Source organism: Pseudophryne corroboree, chromosome 3 (assembly GCF_028390025.1).
Source record: "Pseudophryne corroboree isolate aPseCor3 chromosome 3, aPseCor3.hap2, whole genome shotgun sequence".
NCBI classification, from domain to species: Eukaryota; Metazoa; Chordata; class Amphibia; order Anura; family Myobatrachidae; genus Pseudophryne; species Pseudophryne corroboree.
The window spans coordinates 310,331,329-310,356,452 of record NC_086446.1 but is presented as its reverse complement, the minus strand read 5'-3'; the positions used below and the strand labels follow the sequence as shown (position 1 = coordinate 310,356,452).

Below are 25,124 nucleotides of genomic sequence, written 5' to 3'. Positions count from 1 at the left end.
TATTTACAGGAAACACAAAACCCTGGCTCTCATTAAAGATGGCCGTGTTATTGGGGGAATCTGCTTCAGAATGTTCCCCACTCAAGGCTTTACAGAGATCGTGTTCTGCGCAGTGACTTCAAATGAGCAAGTCAAGGTCTGTATAACCTTTTAATCCTCTTTGTTGCCACAAACACCAGAGTACTTGTGTGCCGTTTTTTTTTCTTTCTATTCTGCAGAAGAAAATTGAGAAATGTTTTGGACATGTTATAGACTTGGGAAGAGACACACAAGTTAATTCTGGGGTGGTTTTATTTATTTCTCTGACGTCCTAGTGGATGCTGGGAACTCCGTAAGGACCATGGGGAATAGCGGCTCCGCAGGAGACTGGGCACAAAAGTAAAGCTTTAGGACTACCTGGTGTGCACTGGCTCCTCCCTCTATGACCCTCCTCCAAGCCTCAGTTAGATTTTTGTGCCCGGCCGAGAAGGGTGCACACTAGGGGCTCTCCTGAGCTTCTTAGTGAAAGTTTAGTTTTAGGTTTTTTATTTTCAGTGAGACCTGCTGGCAACAGGCTCACTGCATCGAGGGACTAAGGGGAGAAGAAGCGAACCTGCCTGCTTGCAGCCAGCTTGGGCTTCTTAGGCTACTGGACACCATTAGCTCCAGAGGGACCGAACACAGGCCCAGCCTCGGAGCTCGGTCCCAGAGCCGCGCCGCCGGCCCCCTTACAGAGCCAGAAGCAAGAAGAGGTCCGGAAAAATCGGCGGCAGAAGACATCAGTCTTCAACAAGGTAGCGCACAGCACTGCAGCTGTGCGCCATTGTTAATCAGGCACACTTCACACTTCGGTCACTGAGGGTGCAGGGCGCTAGGGGGGGGCGCCCTGAGCAGCAATGTAAACACCTTGGCTGGCAAAAATACACCACATATAACCCCCAGGGCTATATGGATGTATTTTAACCACTGCCAGAACTCACCAAAAAGCGGGAGAAAAGGCCGCCGAGAAGGGGGCGGAGCCTATCTCCTCAGCACACGGGCGCCATTTTCCATCACAGCTCCGCTGGAAGGACGTCTCCCTGACTCTCCCCTGCAGTCCTGCACTACAGAAAAGGGTAAAAAAGAGAGGGGGGCACTAATTTGGCGCAGTTTCTAATAATAACAGCAGCTATAAGGGAAAAGCACATTTTATAGTGGTATTCCTGTGTATATATATATATATATATATATATATATATATATATAGCGCTCTGGTGTGTGCTGGCATACTCTCCCTCTGTCTCCCCAAAGGGCTAGTGGGGTCCTGTCCTCTATCAGAGCATTCCCTGTGTGTGTGCTGTGTGTCGGTACGATTGTGTCGACATGTATGAGGAGGAAAATGGTGTGGAGGCGGAGAAATTGCCTGTAATGGAGATGTCACCCCCTAGGGAGTCGACACCTGAGTGGCTGAGCTTATGGAAGGAATTACGTGACAGTGTCAGCTCTTTACAAAAGATTGATGACATGAGACAGCCGGCTACTCAGCCTGTGCCTGTCCAGGTGTCTCAAAAGCCATCAGGGGCTCTAAAACGCCCGTTACCTCAGATGGCAGATACAGACGCCGACACGGATGCTGACTCCAGTGTCGACGATTAAGAGACGAATGTGACTTCCAGTAGGGCCACACGTTACATGATTGAGGCTATGGAAAATGTTTTACATATTTCTGATAATACCAGTACCACTAAAAAGGGTATTATGTTGGGTGAGAAAAAACTGCCTGTAGTTTTTCCTGCATCTGAGGAATTAAATGAAGTGTGTGATGATGCGTGGGTTTCCCCCGATAAAAACTGTTAATTCCTAAAAAGTTATTAGCATCATACCCCTTCCCGCCAGAGGATAGGGCACGTTGGGAAACACCCCTTAGGGTGGATAAAGCGCTCACACGCTTGTCTAAACAGGTGGCACTACCGTCCCCGGATACGGCCGCCCTTAAGGAACCTGCTGACAGACAGCAGGAAAATATCCTAAAATGTATATACACTCACACGGGTGTGATACTGCGACCAGCAATCGCCTCAGCCTGGATGTGCAGTGCTGGGGTGGCTTGGTCGGATTCCCTGACTGACAATATTGATACCCTAGATAGGGACAGTATATTACTGACTATAGAGCATTTAAAAGATGCATTTCTATATATGCGTGATGCACAGAGGGATATTTGCCGACTGGCATCAAGAGTAAGTGCGCTGTCCATTTCTGCCAGAAGAGGGTTATGGACAAGACAGTGGTCAGGTGATGCTGATTACAAAAAGGAGTTATTTGGGGTAGGTCTAACAGACCTGGTGGCCACGGCAACGGCTGGGAAATCCACATTTTTACCCCAGGTAGCCTCTCAACGTAAGTCCTTTCGGCCCCATAAGGGCAAGCGGGCAAAAGGCTCCTCATTTCTGCCCCGTGGCAGAGGGAGAGGAAAAAGGCTGCAGCAAACAGCCAGTTCCCAGGAACAGAAGCTCTCTCCTGTTTCTGCCAAGTCCTCAGCATGACGCTGGGGCTTTACCAGCGGACTCGGGCACGGTGGGGGCCCGTCTCAAAAATTTCAGCGTGCAGTGGGCTCACTCACAGGTGGACCCCTGGATCCTTCAGGTGGTATCTCAGGGGTACAAATTGGAATTCGAGACGTCTCCCCTTCGCCGTTTCCTAAAGTCTGCTTTACCGACGTCTCCCTCCGACAGGGAGGCGGTATTGGAAGCCATTCACAAGCTGTATTCCCAGCAGGTGATAATCAAGGTACCCCTCCTACAACAGGGAAAGGGGTTTTATTCCACGCTATTGGTGGTACCGAAGCCGGACGGCTCGGTGAGACCTATTTAAAATCTAAAATCCTTGAACACTTACATACAGAGGTTCAAATTCAAGATGGAGTCACTCAGAGCAGTGATTGCAAACCTGGAAGAAGGGGATTATATGGTGTCTCTGGACATCAAGGATGCTTACCTACATGTCCCAATTTACCCTTCACACCAAGGGTACCTCAGCTTTGTGGTACAGAACTGTCACTATCAGTTTCAGACGCTGCCGTTTGGTTTGTCCACGGCACCCCGGGTCTTTACCAAAGTAATGGCCGAAATGATGATACTCCTTCGAAGGAAGGGAGTTTTAGTTATCCCTTACTTGGACGATCTCCTGATAAGGGCAAGATCCAGGGAACAGTTGGTAGTCGGGGTAGCACTATCTCAAGTAGTGTTGCGGCAGCACGGTTGGATTCTCATTATTCCAAAATCGCAGCTGATCCCGACGACACGTCTTCTATTCCTAGGGATGATCCTGGACACAGTCCAGAAAAAGGTGTTTCTCCCGGAGTAGAAAGCCAGGGAGTTATCCGAACTAGTCAGAAACCTCCTAAAACCAGGCCAAGTGTCAGTGCATCAGTGCACAAGGGTCCTGGGAAAAATGGTAGCTTCCTACGAAGCAATTCCATTCGGCAGATTCTACGCAAGAACTTTCCAGTGGGACCTGCTGGACAAATGGTCCGGATCGCATCTTCAGATGCATCAGCGGATAACCCTGTCACCAAAGACAAGGGTGTCTCTCCTGTGGTGGTTGCAGAGTGCTCATCTTCTAGAGGGCCGCAGATTCGGCATTCAGGCCTGGGTCCTGGTGACCACGGATGCCAGCCTGCGAGGCGGGGGAGCAATCACACAGGGAAGAAATTTCCAGGGCTTGTGGTCAAGCCTGGAGACATCACTTCACATAAATGGAGCTAAGGGCCATTTACAATGCCCTAAGCCAAGCAAGACCTCTGCTTCAAGGTCAGCCGGTGCTGATCCAGTCGGACAACATCACGGCAGTCGCGCACGTAAACAGACAGGGCGGCACAAGAAGCAGGAGGGCAATGGCAGAAGCTGCAAGGATTTTTCGCTGGGCGGAAAATCATGTGATAGCATTGTCAGCAGTGTTCATTCCGGGAGTGGACAACTGGGAAGCAGACTTCCTCAGCAGGCACGACCTCCACCCGGGAGAGTGGGGACTTCACCCAGAAGTCTTCCACATGATTGTAAACCGTTGGGAAAAACCAAAGGTGGACATGATGGCGTCCCGCCTAAACAAAAAATTGGACAGGTATTGCGCAAGGTCAAGGGACCCTCAGGCAATAGCTGTGGACGCTCTGGTAACACCGTGGGTGTACCAGTCAGTGTATGTGTTCCCTCCTCTTCCTCTTATACCAAAAGTACTGAGAATTATAAGACGGAGGGGAGTAAGAACTATACTCGTGGCTCCGGATTGGCCAAGAAGGACTTGGTACCCGGAATTTCAAGAGATGCTCACGGAGGACCCGTGGCCTCTACCTCTAAGAAGGGACCTGCTCCAGCAAGGACCCTGTCTATTCCAAGACTTACCGCGGCTGCGTTTGACGGCAGGGCGGTTGAACGCCGGATCCTGAAGGAAAAAGGCATTCCGGATGAAGTCATCCCTACCCTGATCAAAGCCAGGAAGGATGTAACCGCAAAGCATTATCACCGCATTTGGCGAAAATATGTTGCGCGGTGCGAGGCCAGTAAGGCCCCAATGGAGGAATTTCAACTAGGTCGATTCCTGCATTTCCTGCAAACAGGAGTGTCTATGGGCCTAAAATTAGGATCCATTAAGGTTCAGATTTCGGCCCTGTCGATTTTCTTCCAGAAAGAACTGGCTTCAGTTCCTGAAGTTCAGACGCTTGTCAAGGGGGTGCTGCATATACAGCCTCCTTTTGTGCCTCCAGTGGCACCTTGGGATCTCAATGTAGTTTTGGGGTTCCTAAAATCACATTGGTTTGAACCACTTAAATCTGTGGATTTGAAATATCTCACGTGGAAAGTGGTCATGTGTTGGCCCTGGCTTCGGCCAGGCGCGTGTCAGAATTGGCGGCTTTATCCTGTAAAAGCCCTTATCTGATTTTCCATTCGGACAGGGCGGAATTGAGGACTCGTCCTCAGTTTCTCCCTAAGGTGGTGTCAGCGTTTCACCTGAACCAGCCTATTGTGGTGCCTGCGGCTACTAGGGACTTGGAGGACTCCAAGTTGCTGGACGTAGTCAAGGCCCTGAAAATATACGTTTCCAGGACGGCTGGAGTCAGAAAATCTGACTCGCTGTTTATCCTGTATGCACCCAACAAGCTGGGTGCTCCTGCTTCTAAGCAGACTATTGCTCGTTGGATTTGTAGTACAATTCAGCTTGCACATTCTGTGGCAGGCCTGCCACAGCCAAAATCTGTAAAAGCCCATTCCACAAGGAAGGTGGGCTCATCTTGGGCGGCTGCCCGAGGGGTCTCGGCTTTACAACTTTGCCGAGCAGCTACTTGGTCAGGGGCAAACACGTTTGCTAAATTCTACAAAATTGATACCCTGGCTGAGGAGGACCTGGAGTTCTCTCATTCGGTGCTGCAGAGTCATCCGCACTCTCCCGCCCGTTTGGGAGCTTTGGTATAATCCCCATGGTCCTTACGGAGTTCCCAGCATCCACTAGGACGTCAGAGAAAATAAGAATTTACTTACCGATAATTCTATTTCTCGTAGTCCGTAGTGGATGCTGGGCGCCCATCCCAAGTGCGGATTGTCTGCAATACTTGTACATAGTTATTGTTAACTAAATCGGGTTATTGTTGTTGTGAACCATCTTTCCAGAGGCTCCTCTGTTATCATGCTGTTAACTGGGTTCAGATCACAGGTTGTACGGTGTGATTGGTGTGGCTGGTATGAGTCTTACCCGGGATTCAAAATCCTTCCGTATTGTGTACGCTCGTCCGGGCACAGTATCCTAACTGAGGCTTGGAGGAGGGTCATAGGGGGAGGAGCCAGTGCACACCAGGTAGTCCTAAAGCTTTACTTTTGTGCCCAGTCTCCTGCGGAGCCGCTATTCCCCATGGTCCTTACGGAGTTCCCAGCATCCACTACGGACTACGAGAGAAATAGAATTATCGGTAAGTAAATTCTTATTTTTTTTGGTTTTTTTGTGTGTTTTATGTTGATTGCTTTTCATCTTCAGGGATATGGCACACACTTGATGAATCATTTAAAGGAATACCACATTAAGCACAACATCCTGTACTTCCTGACATATGCAGATGAATACGCCATTGGATATTTTAAAAAGCAGGTGAGTACCTTTGGACCTGCCATCTATCTTGTTCTGCTTTGTGTGAGATGTAGGCAGTCAAGATGGAAATGTAGGTTTTCATTTGCTGCAAATACTTCACATTGTTTTTCCCCGTTATACACAAAAACAATAAACCCTTGCTGTCTTTGGCTTTCAGAATACACATGTATATCAGTATTTCAAAACTGTGTCTTTGTTGCTGTGAAGTAAGGAAAACCTCTCAGCTATTTAGTAACACTCAATATGTTGGCTTTGAACCTGACTTCCTTTATTTTTCATCCATGCTGTCTTATTATTCTAGAGCTTGTCTTCTACTGACAGCCTGTACAGACCCTGTGTATTACAGTATTCTGGCAGATACCCTGCTGAATTTATACAATAAGATTTTAATCAATAGGTTTCACACGGTGACTTTCTTGGAAGATATTTGCAGTGGTATAAATCTCCTACCTGCTGTGATGTTTTTACTTTGTTTAAATTTGTACGATAAGCTATTCAGGATTCCAGCATGATGCTGCTATATCTTTTCTATCTGTAGTGATATTTTTAAAACCTGTAGAGACCAGGGGCCAAATGTAATAGTGAGAGTTTCAAAAAGTGAGAGATTTGGTAAGGTTTTGCAGTTTTTTTTAAAGTGGCAATCATTTACACAGCAAGTTCAACCAGGTTTTAAAGTGTAAATGATTGCCACTTTAAAAATATCTGAAAACCCTTACCAAATCTCTCACTTTCTGAAACTCTCACTCTATTACATTTGGCCCCAGGTCTTTACAAGGCCAATATATAAGAGGTTTTATGTTCTTACCTGGTTAAACCCTTTTCTCTTTCATCCACTAGGGGACACTGGAACAGACTTATACAGTAGGGGTGTGAAGCTTGCAACCGGTGGTGTGGCACAATCTAAAAATTAGCATTGTCTGCACAGCCGGCTCATCCCCCTTCACATCCCTCATCCCCCAGTTTGAAAAATTGTGCTGGAGGTACAGCACATGGGAGCACTGAGCTCCTGACTAAAAAAAAAATCAATTGAGGTGCTGCGTCAACCTAATGAAAAGGGGGACAAAGACCACTGATATCGGGAGAGACAAAGATCACTTTTGAAGGGACCTGCATCTCTCGGCAGGAGATCCTCTTCACAGTGAGTACTGGTCAGATTAAGGGCTCTAGTATGATTATGTAGGGAGACGGGCTTTTCGTCTTTTTTTTTTCTTTTCTTTTCTTTGCTACCAGTTATACCCTTTGAAGCACAGAGGTAGCATTTATAATCTCCACAGCAGCGCGCCGGCCATCGGTGGGGCTGGGCTGTCTCCCCTATCAGCAGTGGAGATGAGTGGAGGCGCCGCCACCTGGAGCGCGCGCGCTGGTGGGGACATAGGAGCGCACAGCAAGCGCTCCTCCATGTGTGCAGAGACGCCGCTGTTTGACCGGGTGAGAATGGTCCTGGAGCGCGCGCAGGCGGGAGGAGAGCCGCAGTAATATACCACGCGGCTGAGGAGATTCCTCAGCCGCGGGGGCAGGGGGGGGGGCATTAGACAGCAGACGTTCCTCCTTTATGTTTAAAGAGCTCCGGTGCACATATAGATACATAGGACCACCTGGAGCATAATACTTAATGAAGTGAAAAAATTATTTCAGTGGCGGCCATCTTAATTATTCCAAACAGGCGCCAATCTGAGGGGCAGGGATCAGCCCTCCCCCTCTTATAGGTTATCAAATAAGATGACAAGGTAGACCCCACCATGTTTTTTCTTTATTATAACAATGGCTCCCTCTGCTGGTTAAACTGTATATATTTAGTAATGTGAGGATCTCCTGAAAATTAATTCTGCTTTACTATTTATATTTCTCTGACGTCCTAGTGGATGCTGGGGACTCCGTAAGGACCATGGGGAATAGCGGCTCCGCAGGAGACTGGGCACAAAAGTAATACTTTAGAACTACCTGTGCACTGGCTCCTCCCCCTATGACCCTCCTCCAAGCCTCGGTTAGATTTTTGTGCCCGAACGAGAAGGGTGCACACTAGGTGGCTCTCCTGAGCTGCTTAGTGAAAAGTTTAGTTTTAGGTTTTTTATGTTCAGTGAGACCTGCTGGCAACAGGCTCACTGCATCGAGGGACTAAGGGGAGAAGAAGCGAACTCACCTGCGTGCAGAGTGGATTGGGCTTCTTAGGCTACTGGACATTAGCTCCACAGGGACCGATCACAGGCCCAGCCATGGATAGGTCCCAGAGCCGCGCCGCCGGCCCCCTTACAGAGCCAGAAGACAGAAGAGGTCCGGAAAATCGGCGGCAGAAGACGTCCTGTCTTCAACAAGGTAGCGCACAGCACTGCAGCTGTGCGCCATTGCTCTCAGCACACTTCACACTCCGGTCACTGAGGGTGCAGGGCGCTGGGGGGGGCGCCCTGAGACGCAATAAAAACACCTTGGATGGCAAAAAATGCATCACATATAGCTCCTGGGCTATATGGATGAATTTAACCCCTGCCAGAATACACAGAAAAACGGGAGATAAGGCCGCCGAGAAGGGGGCGGAGACTATCTCCTCAGCACACTGGCGCCATTTTCCCTCACAGCTCTGTTGGAGGGAAGCTCCCTGGCTCTCCCCTGCAGTCACTACACTACAGAAAGGGTTAAAAAAGAGAGGGGGGCACTAATTATGCGCAGTATTAAAAATACAGCAGCTATAAGGGAAAAAACACTTATATAAGGTTATCCCTGTATATATATAGCGCTCTGGTGTGTGCTGGCAAACTCTCCCTCTGTCTCCCCAAAGGGCTAGTGGGGTCCTGTCCTCTATCAGAGCATTCCCTGTGTGTGTGCTGTGTGTCGGTACGTTTGTGTCGACATGTATGAGGAGAAAAATGATGTGGAGACGGAGCAGATTGCCTGTAATAGTGATGTCACCCCCTAGGGGGTCGACACCTGAGTGGATGAACTGTTGGAAGGAATTACGTGACAGTGTCAGCTCTGTATAAAAGACAGTGGTTGACATGAGACAGCCGGCTACTCAGCTTGTGCCTGTCCAGACGTCTCATAGGCCGTCAGGGGCTCTAAAGCGCCCGTTACCTCAGATGGCAGATATAGACGCCGACACGAATACTGACTCCAGTGTCGACGGTGAAGAGACAAATGTGACTTCCAGTAGGGCCACACGTTACATGATTGAGGCAATGAAAAATGTTTTACACATTTCTGATAATACGAGTACCACCAAAAAGGGGTATTATGTTCGGTGAGGAAAAACTACCTGTAGTTTTCCTGAATCTGAGAAATTAAATGAGGTGTGTGATGATGCGTGGGTTTCCCCCGATAACAACTGATAATTTCTAAAATGTTATTGGCATTATATCCTTTCCCGCCAGAGGTTAGGGTGCGTTGGGAAACACCCCCTAGGGTGGATAAAGCGCTCACACGCTTGTAAGAACAAGGGCTCTACCCTCTCCTGAGATGGCCGCCCTTAAGGATCCTGCTGATAGAAAGCAGGAGGGTATCCTAAAATGTATTTACACACATACTGGTGTTATACTGCGACCAGCAATCGCCTCAGCCTGGATGTGCAGTGCTGGGTTGGCGTGGTCGGATTCCCTGACTGAAAATATTGATACCCTAGATAGGGACAGTATATTATTGCCTATAGAGCATTTTAAAGGATGCATTTCTATATATGCGTGATGCACAGCGGAATATTTGCCGACTGGCATCAAGTCTAAGTGCGTTGTCCATTTCTGCCAGTAGAGGGTTATGGACACGACAGTGGTCAGGTGATGCGGATTCCAAACGGCATTTGGAAGTATTGCCTTATTAAGGGGAGGAGTTATTTGGGGTCGGTCTTTCAGACCTGGTGGCCACGGCAACAGCTGGGAAATCCACGTTTGTACCCCAGGTCGCCTCTCAACAGAGAGGAAAAAGGCTGCAGAAATCAGCCAGTTCCCAGGAACAGAAGCCCTCTCCTCTGCCAAGCCCTCAGTATGACGCTGGGGCTTTACAAGCAGAATCAGGCACGGTGGGGGCCCGTCTCAATGAATTTCAGCGCGCAGTGGGCTCACTCGCAATTAGACCCCTGGATCCTTCAGGTGATATCTCAGGGGTACAAATTGGAATTCGAGACGTCTCCCCCTCGCCGTTTCCTAAAGTCGGCTTTACCGATGTCTCCCTCTGACAGGGAGGCAGTTTTGGAAGCCATTCACAAGCTGTATTCCCAGCAGGTGATAATCAAGGTACCCCTCCTGCGACAGGGAACGGGGTATTATTCCACACTGTTGTGGTACCGAAGCCGGACGACTCGGTGAGACCGATTCTAAATCTAAAATCTTGAACACTTACATACGGAGGTTCAAATTCAATATTGAGTCACTCAGGGCAGTGATTGCGAACCTGGAAGAAGGGGACTACATGATGTCTCGGGACATCAAGGATGCTTACCTTCATGTCCCAATTTACCCTTCTCACCAAGGGTACCTCAGGTTTGTGGTACAGAACTGTCACTATCAGTTTCAGACGCTGCCGTATGGATGGTCCACGGCACCCCGGGTCTTTACCAAGGTAATGGCCGAAATGATGATACTCTTTCGAAGGAAGGGAATTTTAGTTATCCCTTACTTGGACGATTCCCTGATAAGGGTAAGATCCAGGGAACAGTTGGAGGTCGGTGTAGCACTATCTCGGGTAGTGTTGCGGCAGCACGATTGGATTCTCAATATTCCAAAATCGCAGCTGATTACGACGACTCGTCTTCTGTTCCTAGGGATGATCCTGGACACAGTCCAGAAAAAGGGGTTTCTCCCGGAGGAGAAAGTCAGGGAGTTATCCGAGCTAGTCGGGAACCTCCTATAACCGAGCCAAGTCTCAGTACATCAATGAAAGGGTTCTGGGAAAAATGGTGGCTTCCTACGAAGTAATCCCATTCGGCAGATTCCACGCAAGAACTTTCCAGTGGGACCTGCTGGACAAATGGTCCGGGTCGCATCTTCAGATGCATCAGCGGATAACCCTGTCACCAAGCACAAGGGTGTCTCTCCTGTGGTGGTTGCAGAGTGCTCATCTTCTAGAGGGCCGCAGATTCGACATTCAGGACTGGGTCCTGGTGACCACGGATGCCAGCCTGCGAGGCTGGGGAGCAGTCACACAGGGAAGGAATTTCCAGAGCTTATGGTCAAGCCTGGAGACATCACTTCACATAAATATCCTGAAGCTAAGGGCCATTTACAATGCTCTAAGCTCAGCATGACCTCTGCTTCAAGGTCACCCGGAGTTGATCCATTCGGACAACATCACGGCAGTCACCCACGTAAACAGACAGGGTGACACAAGAAGCAGGAGGGCAAGGCAGAAGCTGCAAGGATTCTTCGCTGGGCGGAAAATCATGTGATAGCACTGTCAGCAGTATTCATTCCGGGAGTGGACAACTGGGAAGCAGACTTCCTCAGCAGACACGACCCCCACCCGGGAGAGTGGGGACTTCACCCAGAAGTCTTCCACATGTTTATAAAACTCGTCAAGTATTGCGCCAGGTCAAGGGACCCTCAGGCAATAGCTGTAGACGCTCTGGTAACACAGTGGGTGTACCAGTCAGTGTATGTGTTCCCTCCTCTGCCTCTCATACCCAAGGTACTGAGAATTATAAGATGGAGAGGAGTAAGCACTATATTCGTGGCTCCGGATTGACCAAGAAGGACTGGGTAACCGGAACTTCAAGAGATGCTCACGGAGGATCCGTGGCCTCTACCTCTAAGAAGGGACCTGCTCCAGCAAGGACCCTGTCTGTTCCAAGACTTACCGCGGCTGCGTTTGACGGCATGGCGGTTGAACGCCGGATCCTGAAGGAGAAAGGCATTCCGGATGAAGTCATTCCTATCCTGATCAAAGCCAGGAAAGATATAACCGCAAAACATTATCACCGCATTTGGCGAAAATATGTTGCGTGGTGCGAGGCCAGTAAGGCCCCGACGGAGGAATTTTCAACTAGGTCGATTCCTACATTTCCTGCAAACAGGAGTGTCTATGGGCCTGAAATGGGGGTCCATTAAGGTTCAAATTTCGGCCCTGTCAATTTTCTTCCAAAAAGAACTAGCTTCAGTCCCTGAAGTTCAGACGTTTGTGAAAGGGGTACTGTATATACAGCCTCCTTTTGTGCCTCCAGTGGCACCTTGGGATCTAAATGTAGTTTTTGGGTTCCAAAAGTCACATTGGTTTGAACCACTTAAATATGTGGAGTTAAAATATCTCACATGGAAAGTGGTCATGCTGTTGGCCCTGGCCTGGGCCAGGTGCGTGTCAGAATTGGCGGCTTTATCCTGTAAAAGCCCGCATCTGATTTTCCATTCGGACAGGGCGGAATTGAGGACTTGTCCTCAGTTTCTCCCTAAGGTGGTTTTCAGCGTTTCACCTGAATCAACCTATTGTGGTGCCTGCGGCTACTAGGGACTTGGAGGACTCCAAGTTGCTAGACGTTGTCAGGGCCCTGGAAATATAGGTTTCCAGGACGGCTGGAGTCAGAAAATCTGACTCGTTTATTCTGTATGCACCCAACAAGCTGGGTGCTCCTGCTTCTAAGCAGACTATTGCTCGTTGGATTTGTAGTACAATTCAGCTTGCACATTCTGTGGCAGGCCTGCCACAGCCAAAATCTGTAAAAGCCCATTCCACAAGGAAGGTGGGCTCATCTTGGGCGGCTGCCCGAGGGGTCTCTGCTTTACAACTTTGCCGAGCAGCTACTTGGTCAGGAGCAAATACGTTTGTAAAATTCTACAAATTTGATACCCTGGCTGAGGAGGACCTGGAGTTCTCTCATTTGGTGCTGCAGAGTCATCCGCACTCTCCCGCCCGTTTGGGAGCTTTGGTATAATCCCCATGGTCCTTACGGAGTCCCCAGCATCCACTAGGACGTCAGAGAAAATAAGAATTTACTTACCGATAATTCTATTTCTCGTAGTCCGTAGTGGATGCTGGGCGCCCATCCCAAGTGCGGATTGTCTGCAATACTGGTACATAGTTATTGCTACCAAAAAATCGGGTTATTGCTGTAGTGAGCCATCTTTTCTAGAGGCTCCTCTGTTATCATGCTGTTAACTGGGTTTAGATCACAAGTTATATGGTGTGATTGGTGTGGCTGGTATGAGTCTTACCCGGGATTCAAAATCCTTCCTTATTGTGTACGCTCGTCCGGGCACAGTATCCTAACTGAGGCTTGGAGGAGGGTCATAGGGGGAGGAGCCAGTGCACACCAGGTAGTTCTAAAGCTTTACTTTTGTGCCCAGTCTCCTGCGGAGCCGCTATTCCCCATGGTCCTTACGGAGTCCCCAGCATCCACTACGGACTACGAGAAATAGAATTATCGGTAAGTAAATTCTTATTTTCAAGGGAATTCTATGCAAAGATCCTGAAGAAAATACGGGGAAGCAAGTGGACAACCCTACCATCGTAGCTGATTTACAGTTGGGTGTGTGAGGGTTGCAAGTCAACTGGTGTTTAATGTTTTATTTTTTTTTCTCATTTATTTCTTTATTTCTTTAATTATTTTTGCACTCTTCCTTTCCTATATAGAGAGAGGAAAAGTAATTCCAGCCGAATCCAATACCTTTTGCTTCCGTCACCTATCACAATCTTTCTCTTCCTAGTTTAAAGGGTGAAAGTGCTGTGTATTAGTCTGGTAGGGGGTTTAAACAACATGTCTAAAGCACCAACCAAGACATCAAAGACCTGTTATGTTTGTACAAAATGTAACAAGAGCACGCGGGTTGGCAGATCCGGGATGTGCGTTTCCTGCTTAGACAAGGACACTCCACCTGGGAGCAGTGCTCCGGCTAGGTCATGGGAAGATAACCTTGCAGATAGAATCTCCAAGGAGATGGTGGAATCACACAAGCAACAATCTGAATGGGCTGCGGGATTCTCAAAGACGATGGAAGAATTTCTCATAATGTTAACACCGCCTGCACAAGCAGAAACGAATGTGCGCAAGGCAGTTTAAAGACCTCTTCCTATTGTACCAGAATCAGAGGAAGAGGAGGGTCTTATGATTGATACGGAGGAAGATGAGTTGATTGAATATAACCTAGACGCCGATTTTCCGGAAGAGGACACTGCAATCTCGGGTCTTGATTCCTTGATTGACGCGGTGAAAGAGATCCTAAACTTTAAAGTAGAAGAAGTTAAGGAGCCTGAGGATTTCGAATTATTCGAATCCCAAAAACCGCGTTCAGCAGTGTTTCCAATTCCTAAATCTCTCCAATCACAAATGGAGGAGGCTTGGAAGCAACCTGATAAACGCTTTCAATTTCCGAAGAGGTTTCAAGTGACTTACCCTTTACCTAAAGGTGTAATGGAGAAGTGGGAGACTCCACCAGTAGTGGATGCTTACTTAGGAAGGTTGTCCAAAAAGGCAATCTTACCAATACCCAATGTAACGACTTTAAAGGATGCTTCAGATCGTACGGTTGACGCGGCTTTAAAATCAATTTTTGTAGCAGCAGGTGCAGCACAGAGGCCTACGATCGTCTGTGCTTGGGTTAACAAGGCCATGGGAGCATGGTATGGCCGTATAGTACAGGCTATTGAGGAGGAAAATAGCTTGGAAGAAATTACCCAATTGGCGGAACACATTCTAGAATCCGCTTCATATTTGTGTCAAGCCTCAAAGGATATTAGCAGGATAGCATCGCGCATCTCCGCATCGGCCATATCTGCTAGAAGGATTTTATGGCTCGGAGAATGGCAAGGAGACTCTGACACCAAGAAGGCGGTGGAATCCATCCCCTTTGGGGTGAAATGCTTTTCGGTCCAGAGTTGGATAAGTGGATTCCACAGACTACAGCAGGGAAGTCCACCTTCCTACCTACTCCTTATACGAGAACCACTCCACAGGTTAGGAGAGGTTATTTGGGACCAATGTTTAATTAATTTAGATTGCAGTCCTTTCGAGCCTAAGGAAGAGGTTTCGGTACGCAAGCACGTGGAGGCAGAGGTAGAGGCCGTTCACAGGCAACGACCAGAAAGCAGGATAAACCTGCTGACAAGACAGTGGCATGACGGCCTCCCAGCTCACCTGGGGTCCCCCTTGGTGGGCGCACGTCTGGAAGGTTTTCGGGATATCTGGGCCAAAACCTCACCAGAACTTTGGATAAACAACATAATCTCCCAGGGGTACAAACTGGATTTTCAACAGAGACCTCACAGTCAGTTTTTTACAACGGGATTGCCTCGGTGCCCTCAGAAAGCAAATGCACTACTGCTAGCAATTCAAAAATTGCTACAGTCAGAAGTCATTATTCCAGTTCCCGCCTCTCAAAGAGGAACGGGGCTCTATTCCAATCTTTTTGTCGTGCCAAAGCTAGACGGGACGGTCAGACCGATACTCAATTTAAAAGCTTTAAACCGGTTTCTATGGGTCTACAAATTCAATATGAAATCAATCCAGTCGGTCATTGCAGGTTTGGAACAAAGCGAGTTCATGGTATCCATGGACATAAAGGATGCATACCTGCATATCCCAATTTGTACTCCTCACCAAGCTTACTTAAGGTTTGCACTGGTGAAGGATCACTACCAATTCAGAGCCCTACCATTCGGTCTATCATCAGCCCCGAGAATCTTTACGAAGATCATGGCAATAATGGTTGCAGGATTGAGACTGTTGGGGGTCGCGGTAAACCTTTATCTAGACGGTCTACTGATCAAGGCCTCCTATCAGGAACAGCTAATAAAGGATGCTCAGACATCTCATCAATTTCTCATTCAACATGGGTGGATTGTGAACTTCCAGAAATCCAACCTCATGCCAACTCAACGGATTAAATTCCTCAGTCTCATCTTGGACATGGTACAATTGAGTCTTCCTACCAGAGAACAAGATCCAGGACCTACAGAGGTTAGTGGCTCAAGTACTAAGGAAACAGACTGTTTCTCTACACCTCTGTGTGCAACTTCTCGGGAAGATGGTGGCGTCGTTCGAAGCTCTCCAGTACGGCAGACTTCATTCCCGACCATTCCAGATGAACCTCATTGCTCAGCGAGCAGGATCGCACTGGCTTCTACATCAAATAATCCGAATTCCACCGCGCATACGAACCTCCATGATTTGGTGGTCATTGCACAAGAATCTTGCAGCAGGCAAGAGATTCGGCATTTGGGATTGGAGGATCCTGACAACGGACGCCAGTCTCAGAGGTTGGGGTGCCGTCCTAGAGGAACGTCCGTTTCAGGGCAGATGGACGTTACAGGAGAGCAGACTACCCATAAACATTCTAGAACTGATAGCTGTTTACAATGCACTTCTTAGCCGAAGACCTAGTCATGAGTCAACACAGTGTCACGACGGCGGCTTATATAAACTGTCAGGGAGGAACAAAGAGCAGGATGGCGTTAAAGGAAGCCACAAAGATCTTGTGGGCAGAAAGGCGAAACATCATCCTCTCGGCAGTGTTCATTCCAGGTGTGGACAACTGGGAAGCGGATTATCTCAGTCGCCAGGACATGCATCCGGGAGAGGGGTGCCTACATCCACAGATTTTCGACATGGTGGTGAGGAGATGGGGTCTACCTCAAGTGGACCTAATGGCGTCTCGACACAACCATCAGCTGCCCAGATGTGTGTCCCGGACGAGATCCAGCAGCAGAAGGAGTGGACGCATTGACACTTCCTTGGTGTTATAGAAGGGTGTACATTTTTTCCACTCATACCCAGGATTCTGAAAAAGGTGAAACGAGAGCGAGTGTGGGCAATTCTAATAGCACCAGTTGGTACTCGGACTTACAGGGGTTACTAGCGGTAGATCCTTGGCGGTTACCTCAGAGAGAGGACCTGCTATCTCAGGGACCGTTTCTACACCCAGACCTGAACAGGCTGTGTTTAACGGTGTGGCTGTTGAAACCCGGATCTTAAGAAACAGAGGGATCCCACGAACGGCTATTCCTATGATGATTGCTGCTAGGAAGCCGGTTACAGCCATGCACTACTACAGAAATTGGAAGAAGTACATGGACTGTTGTCAGGAACGTGGTTGGAATTCGACAAACTTCCACTTATCCAGACTTCTACTTTTTCTTCAAGCTGGTTTAGATGGAGGACTAAGACTAGGTTCCTTTTGAAGGTTCAAGTTTCGGCTCTCTCCATCCTATTTCAACAGCGGTTAGCATCCTTACAAGAGGTTCAGACCTTTTTTTTCAGGGGGTTCTGAGGATACAGCCTCCTTTCCGTTCTCCCACTGCGCTGTGGGACTTAAATTTAGTGTTGGAATTTTTGAGGTCACCAACTTTTAAGCCGTTGGAGAGAACAGACCTGAAATTTCTCTCTTGGAAGGTCACGTTATTACTTGCCTTGGCTTCAGCCAGAAGGGTTTCTGAGTTAGGAGCCTTATCATGTAAGAGTCCTTTTTTAATTTTCCATGAAGATAGGGAAGAACTCCGTACACGATTTCCTTCCTAAGGTCGTTTCGGGGTTTCACGTAAACCAGCCGATTGTAGTCCCATCTTTTCAGGGTTTTGCAGATGGGGACGTGTCTTTGGATGTTGTCCGAGCTTTACGACTATACGTGAAAGCTACATCATTCTTCAGAAAGTCGGACCATTTGTTTGTTCTTTATGATGGTCCAAAGAAGGGTTGGCCAGCATCTAAGCAGTCTTTGTCTAGATGGATTAGACTTGCCATTCAGCAAGCTTATATTTCCTGTGGTAAACAGGTTCCGGTTCAGACGGGTGTTCATACCAATAGATCAGTGGGTGCCTCATGGGCGGCTGCCAGAGGTGCTTCCACTACTCAACTTTGCAGAGCGGCGACATGGTCCTCAGCCCACACGTTCGCGAAATTTTACAAGTTTGATACCTTTTGCGTCCGGAGATTCTAAGTTCGGACGTTTAGTTTTGCAGGCCACCGACAGCACTCCCTCCCTTGGGGATAACTTTGGGACGTTCCCTACTGTATAAGTCTATTCCAGTGTCCCCTAGTGGATGAAAGAGAAAAGAGGATTTTGGTACTTACCGATAAATCCTTTTCTCTGAATCCACTCGGGGACACTGGACGTCCGCCTCAGTGCTGTCAACCTGCTGTGTTCAAAGTTCTTGTTCAAACAGTTCGTGCAAACAGCATTAGTTTTTCTGTTAAAAGTGTTTCTTGGATGCTGTTTGATATGTTGTACGGTTCGGTTCCTTACCATGTGCTATAGTATCATGTCCTATTCTCTCAGTCAAATTTTACAAACTGGGGGATGAGGGATGTGAAGGGGGAGGAGCCGGCTGTGCAGACAATGCAAATTTTTAGATTGTGCCACACCTCCGGTTGCAAGCTTCACGCCCCTACTGTATAAGTCTGGTCCAGTGTCCCCGAGTGGATTCAGAGGAATGAATTTATCGGTAAGTACCAAAATCCTCTTTTCTTCAAGTTCATAGGGGGCATAAGGACACTGGGTATAGACTGGAGAGGAGAGAGTCTGGGCACCAAACAATTACTACATTTTTCCCACCATGTTCAGACTCCTCCACTATACCCCGCTCCCAGCAACCGGCCAGCCAGTTAAGTTAGCAAGCCCGTGGCAGGAGTGAGGAGTAGAAGTGGGAAGACCGGCATACACTCGAACTCCTCACAGGATAGGCGTTCGGAAGAACCGGTACCATAGGATATAACTCCCGCAAGCCAGGTGTGTCAAGGTGAGCACCCTGTGCTCCCGATGGACTCAAAAGGATTTAACCAGATAAATCCTCTTTTTTGTCCTCTAGGGGGTACAGGGACACTGGAACATTCTAAAGCTGTCCCCCTATGTGTGGGGACGCATCTGAGTTGTACGGAGAACCCTAACCACAAAGTCTGCGTCCGAAGATGCAAAGGTGCCAAACGCGTAAAAGCAAATGACAGTGTAGACAGAGGACCACGTGGCCGCCGTAGAAACCTGTTTCGCTGAAGCTCCACGTGGAGCTGCCTAAGCAGCCCACACTGACCTGGGTGGAATGAGCAGACACCATGACAGGGGAAGGAAGATCAGAAAAAAATAGATCACAAATGTCCAAGGCCAAACCAGTTATGCAGCAGCCTTTTTTTCAATCCCGGGTATCGGGTTTGAAAAATGATCAATCCCGGGATTGAGTTGAAGATTTTAAAATTAAAATCTTCAGTGCCCACCCATGCCCGGCCCACAGAACTACTCACCATCCTCTGGGAGTCCAGGCGTGTTCACTTGCTGCAGGTGGCGAGGTGCGGTCCCGGCAGTGCGGACGGCTGGTGTCAGACTATGCAGCGTGACCTCTGACTTCACGTCACTCTGCGCAGTGCACACAGCATGGGGGAGCGGGGAGGAAGAAGCTGTTCAGCGTCTGAGCCTCCTGAGGACGCTCAACGCTGCCCAGCATTGAAAATAAAAGGGTGCCTTCTAATCCCGAAATCCCCGGGATTGGAAGCTCCAATCCTTGGATTGAATCCCGGCCATTTTTAGGCCTAAATCCCGGGATTGGCCACCCTAGGGCCACTGTATCCTTTACAATAATACATATGTGAGAAAAAAATGAACCAATCACAATGCGCTCACTGTGTTAACCATAGAATGTAAAAAATGGTGAGTGCGCTACTTAAATCCAGTATAGTCTATATTCAGATGTCCAGTCGCTATGAAGTCACTCTATAAGATGTCATACGTCCCGTCCGGTCCTCACGATTTTTGTTTATATGGAAAAAATATAAAAACGTCCTGGTGTAGCATGTTCAGATATAGATCATATTCTGAATGTACTAAAATGATTCTTCAAATAGTGGATGTAACTTATGTGTACCCCACTTACACAGCATATGTGGGGATTGCACTCATCAAGGTATCTTTAAACACGGGAGATCGGTGTTTAAAGATACCTTGATGAGTGTATTCCCTACATATGCTATGTAAGTGGGGTACGCATAAGTTACATCCACTATTTGAAGAATCATTTTAGTACATTCGGAATATGATATATATCTGGACATACTACACCATGATTTGTTTTTATATTTCTCTTTCGTCCTAGTGGATACTGGGGTCTTGTACTTTAGTACCATGGGGTATAGGTCGGGTCCACTGGAGCCTGGTACTTTAAAACCTTTAGTGTATGTGTGTGCTGGCTCCTCCCCTCTATGCCCCTCCTGCCAGACTCGGTTTAGAAAAATGTGCCCAAGGAGCCAGGTGCACTTCTCTAGAGCTCCAGAGATTTTTCTTTTAATTTTAATTTAGTTTATTACTTACAGGTAGCTCTGCTTGGCAGAAAGACTACTTGCTTTGTGGGACTTAGAGGGGAGACCGAACCAACCACCTGAGGGTTAATGGTTCGTAATCCCAGCTGACAGGACACCGAGCTCCTGAGGTACTGATCACACATCATTAGTATGCGTGCCAACGTCAGCAGCTAGCCGCCACCCTCTAACAGATGCCGAAGTTACAAGGTGCGGTGAGTGTTACACTGGGGTCCCAGTTAGCGGGTCCCCGGTGCAGTTTTGGCGGCAAGTCACATGGCGGTCACAGGCCCGGAGCTGCAGTATCCGCCACAGACAAACTGGCTCACGGCTGTTGCCCCGCAGTGCTCAATGTCTCAAGGCTTTGTGTGGACTGTATAATACATTTTCTGATGTTTGTTATAACGTGGCCAGTATAATCTGCGATAGGGACCGTGTGCCATTACAAGGGGCGGGGCTTCCCGGAGCGGGACCAGCGGCGGGAAGGCACCATTTCCCTGCTGCTGCAGATCATCAAGGCTGCATGCACGCTGCTCCTCCAGGACCCACACTGTTACAGATTATAAGACTGGTACCAGGGGTCACAGACGGGGGAGCACGGTAGCGCCGCTGCACTACTATTAGGTCATACACATATTCCAACACATTGTGCTGCTGTGTTCTGTGTGCTGGTGTCCGCTCCTCAGTGTCACTCCAGGGGCTCTCTAGTGTCTGTGTGGAGGTGTTGGTCTGTGGGCTGCGCTGTGTTACAGTTGTGTAAGATGTCTGTTGACATGGTTGTGTGCTGCTTGTAATTTGACCCAGTCTTCAGCGCGGTCACTCATATGTGAGCAATGTTCCTCATCTCCACAGGGACCCAGCTCACAGGCACCTGACTGGCTAGATAGCTTTAAAAGCATGATTCAGAATGTAAATTCAGAATTAGCTGCTGCTAAAAGAGAATGACAGGTGTTAAATCATTCTATTGATTGTGTGGCTAAAGCAGCAGATACCAAGAAGGCTTCCCAGCCCCCTCTAGTGGTTTCACATAAACACTCCCTGCCACAGGTGCTCCAGTCTGATTCTGATCAGCCAGATATGGATGATGATGATATGGATGAGGACAGCTCTCTGTCCCCTGGGGTGGAGGCCCTCATTTATGCTGTAAGAGAGATTGTTCACATACCGGGTCAGGAGGCAGAACCGGATGAGGAGTTGTATTTTAATTTTGGACCTAAGACCTCAGCCGCTTTTCCTGTGTCCAAAGGAATTAAACTCCCTGGACAGTTTAAAATTCCTCAGAGGTTTCTATCTACTTTTCTCTAACGTCCTAGAGGATGCTGGGACTCCATAAGGACCATGGGGATAGACGGGCTCCGCAGGAGACATGGGCACTTTAAGAAAGACTTTGACTCTGGGTGTGCACTGGCTCCTCCCTCTATGCCCCTCCTCCAGACCTCAGTTTGATACTGTGCCCAGTGGAGACTGGGTGCATTTCAGGAGCTCTCCTGAGTTTCCTGTAAGAAAGCATTTTTGTTAGGTTTTTTATTTTCAGGGAGCCTGCTGGCAACAGACTCCCTGCATCGAGGGACTGAGGAGAGAGAAACAGACCCACTTCTATGAGTTCAGGGCTCTATTTCTTAGGCTACTGGACACCATTAGCTCCAGAGGGATCGGTACGCAGGTCTCACCCTCGCCGTCCGTCCCAGAGCCGCGCCGCCATCCGCCTCGCAGAGCCGGAAGAAAGAAGCCGGGTGAGTATGTGAGGAAAAGACCCATCTGAGGCGGCAGAAGACACTTGGATCTTCACTGAGGTAACGCACAGCACTGCAGCTGTGCGCCATTGCTCCCCTTCACCTCACACACTCCGGTCACTGTAAAGGGGGGGGGCGCCGGCGCCCTGGGCAGCAATATAAACCTCTCTTATGGCACAGATGTATATATACATGTACAGCTGGGCACTGTACATGTATAAAAAGAGCCCCCGCCATGTATTGAAAAAATTGAGCGGGACAGAAGCCCGCCGCCTAGGGGGCGGGGCTTCTCCCTCAGCACTCACCAGCGCCATTTTTCTCCACAGCACTGCTGAGAGGAAGCTCCCCGGACTCTCCCCTGCTTGACACACGGTGACAGAGGGTTTTAAAGTAGAGGGGGGGCACATAATTGGCGCAGATACATAAAACAGCGCTGCTGGGTAAACATTAATTTACTGTGTTATTTCTGGGTCATATAGCGCTGGGGTGTGTGCTGGCATACTCGGGGGCGGATCCAGAAGAAAATGATAGGGGGGGCACCATGGAAGGGGCAAGTACATTTCGGTGCGGCTTCGGTGCATGTGAGGTGGCGCTTCTTATACAATGCCCACAGTTGTAGCGCTCATTATGCAATGTCCACTGTACTGGTAGTGCCCCTTATATAGACCCCATAGTAGTGGTGCCCCTTATGCAATGCCCGTATTGCCCCCAGTAGTAATGTTACCTGTAGTAATGCCCCCAGTCATTTAGCGCCCTAGTAGTTATGCCCCCAGTGGTAATGCCCCTGCAGTTATGACCCCAGTAGTTTACCCCCCCTTTAGTTTAGCCTCCCAGTGGTAATGCCCCAGTAGTTTGCCTGCTTGTAGTTTAGCCCCTGTAGTTATGCCCCCCTTGTAGTTTAGCCCCTGTAGTTATGCCCCCCTTGTAGTTTAGCCCCCAGTAGTAATGCCCCCAGTAGTAATGCCCCCAGTAGTTATCCCCCAGTAGTTTGGCCCCTGTAGTTATGCCCCCAGTAGTTTGGCCCCCCTGTAGTTTAGCCCCCAAGTAGTAATGCCCCTGTAGTTACGCCGCCAGTAGTAATGCCCTCCTGTAGTATGCCCCCAGTAGTTAGCCCCTTTGTAGTTGGCCCCCAGTAATAATGTCCCCCAGTAGTTTGCCCCCAGTAGATGCCCCCCAGTAATAATGTCCTCCAGTAGTTTGCCCCCAGTAGATGCCCCCCAGTAATAATGTCCCCCAGTAGTTTGCCCCCAGTAGATGCCCCCCAGTAATAATGTCCTCCAGTAGTTTGCCCCCAGTAGTAATGCCCCCTAGGAGTTTGCCCCCAATAGATGACCCCCCAGTAGTAATGCCCCCAGTAGATGCCCCCCAGTAATAATGCCCCCAGTAAAAATGTCCCCAGTAGCTGCCTCCAGTAGTAATGCCTCCAATAGATGACCCCCCAATAGTAATGCCCCCAGTAGATGCCCCCCCCAGTAATAATGCCCCCAGTAGTAATGCCCCCCAGTAGTAATGCCCCTTGTTGATGCCCCCCAGTAGTAATGGCCCCAGTAGATGCTCCCCCAGTAATAATGCCCCCAGTAGTAATGCCCCCCCACCCAGTAGTAATGTCCCTTGTTGATGCCCCCAGTAGTAATGTCCCCCCCTAGTTTGCCCCCAGTAGATGCCCCCGCTGCACTGAGGTAGAGAAAAGAGAACATACTTACCAAGCCACGTTCCCGCTTCCAGACCGCTGCAGTACTCCATCCTCCTGGCGTCCTCTCCTCAGCACTATGAGAGAGACGTCATGACTGACGTCTCTCCCATAGCGCACGCCGCACAGTGACAGCGCCGGAGGCAGGAGCTCAGTACTGGGCTCCTGCCTCCGGCTGCCGCTGTGCAGGGAGACGGGCGCCCGATGGTAACACAATCACAGCGGGCGCCCGTCATCTCCCTGTGCGGCGCCGGGGGAGGACGGGGGGGGACTGGGGACAGAGGCACAAACGACAAGGGGGGCACGGGCCCGAGTGCCCCCCCCCCTGGATCCGCCACTGGGCATACTCTCTCTCTGTCTCTCCAAAGGGCCTGCTGGGGAACCTGTCTTCAGAAAAGAGCTTCCCTGTGTATGTGTGGTGTCGGTACGTGTGTGTCGACATGTCTGAGGTTGAGGGCTCACCTAAGGAGGAGGGGGAGTTTATGAATGTTAGGTCTCCGTCGGCGGTGCCGACGCCGGACTGGATGGATATGTGGAATGTTTTAAGTGCAAATGTTAATTTATTGCACAAAAGGCTAGACAAAGCCGAAGCTGGGGCACAGTCAGGGAGTCAACCCATGCCTGTCCCTATGTCGCCGGGACCTTCGGGGTCTCAAGCGCCCACTATCCCAAATAGTTGACACAGATACCGACACAGATTCAGACTCCAGTGTCGATTACGATGATACAAAATTACAGCCAAAGGTGGCTAAAGTTATTCGATATATGATTATCGCAATAAAAGATGTGTTGCATATCACTGAGGAACCCCCTTTCCCTGACACGAGGGTACACATGTGTAAAGGAAAGAAACCTGAGGTCTCCTTTCCCTCCTCACATGAGCTGAACGAAGTATGTGAAAAAGCATGGGAAACTCCAGACAAAAAACTGCAGATTCCCAAAAGGATCCTAACAGCGTATCCTTTCCTGTCGCAGGACAGGATACGGTGGGAATCCTCCCCTAGGGTGGACAAGGCCTTGACGCGCTTATCAAAAAAGATAGCTCTTCCATCCCAAGATACGGCTACCCTCAAGGATCCTGCTGACCGCAAGCAGGAGGTTACCCTGAAGTCCATTTACACACATTCTGGTACGTTACTCAGACCGGCTATTGCGTCGGCCTGGGTTTGTAGTGCTGTAGCAGCATGGACAGATTCCTGATCAACGGATATTGAGACTCTTGATAAGGATACCATTTTATTGACCCTAGGGCATATAAAAGATGCTCAAAGAGACATTAGTTTACTGGGTTCCAGGATAAACGCTATGTCTATTTCTGATAGGCGTGTCTTATGGACCCGAAAGTGGACGGGTGATGCCGACTCCAAGAGACATATGGAGTTGTTGCCTTACAAGGGTGAGGAATTGTTTGGAGAGGGACTCTCGG

General features: G+C 49.0%; 1 protein-coding gene across 3 annotated transcripts in view; it reads left to right on the top strand.

The window, feature by feature from the left end:
- KAT2A (lysine acetyltransferase 2A) overlaps positions 1-25,124 on the top strand; it is a 152,394-nt gene that overhangs the window by 51,677 nt on the left and 75,593 nt on the right. For all 3 annotated transcript variants that reach the window (XR_010243745.1, XM_063959420.1, XM_063959419.1), the window contains exons 11-12: positions 10-136; positions 5,983-6,093. Coding sequence is in view for 2 of the 3 variants with exons in the window: in XM_063959420.1 (XP_063815490.1) it covers positions 10-136; positions 5,983-6,093 (238 nt within the window). In the remaining variant the exon portion in view is untranslated. The remainder of the gene's footprint in view (positions 1-9; positions 137-5,982; positions 6,094-25,124) is intronic.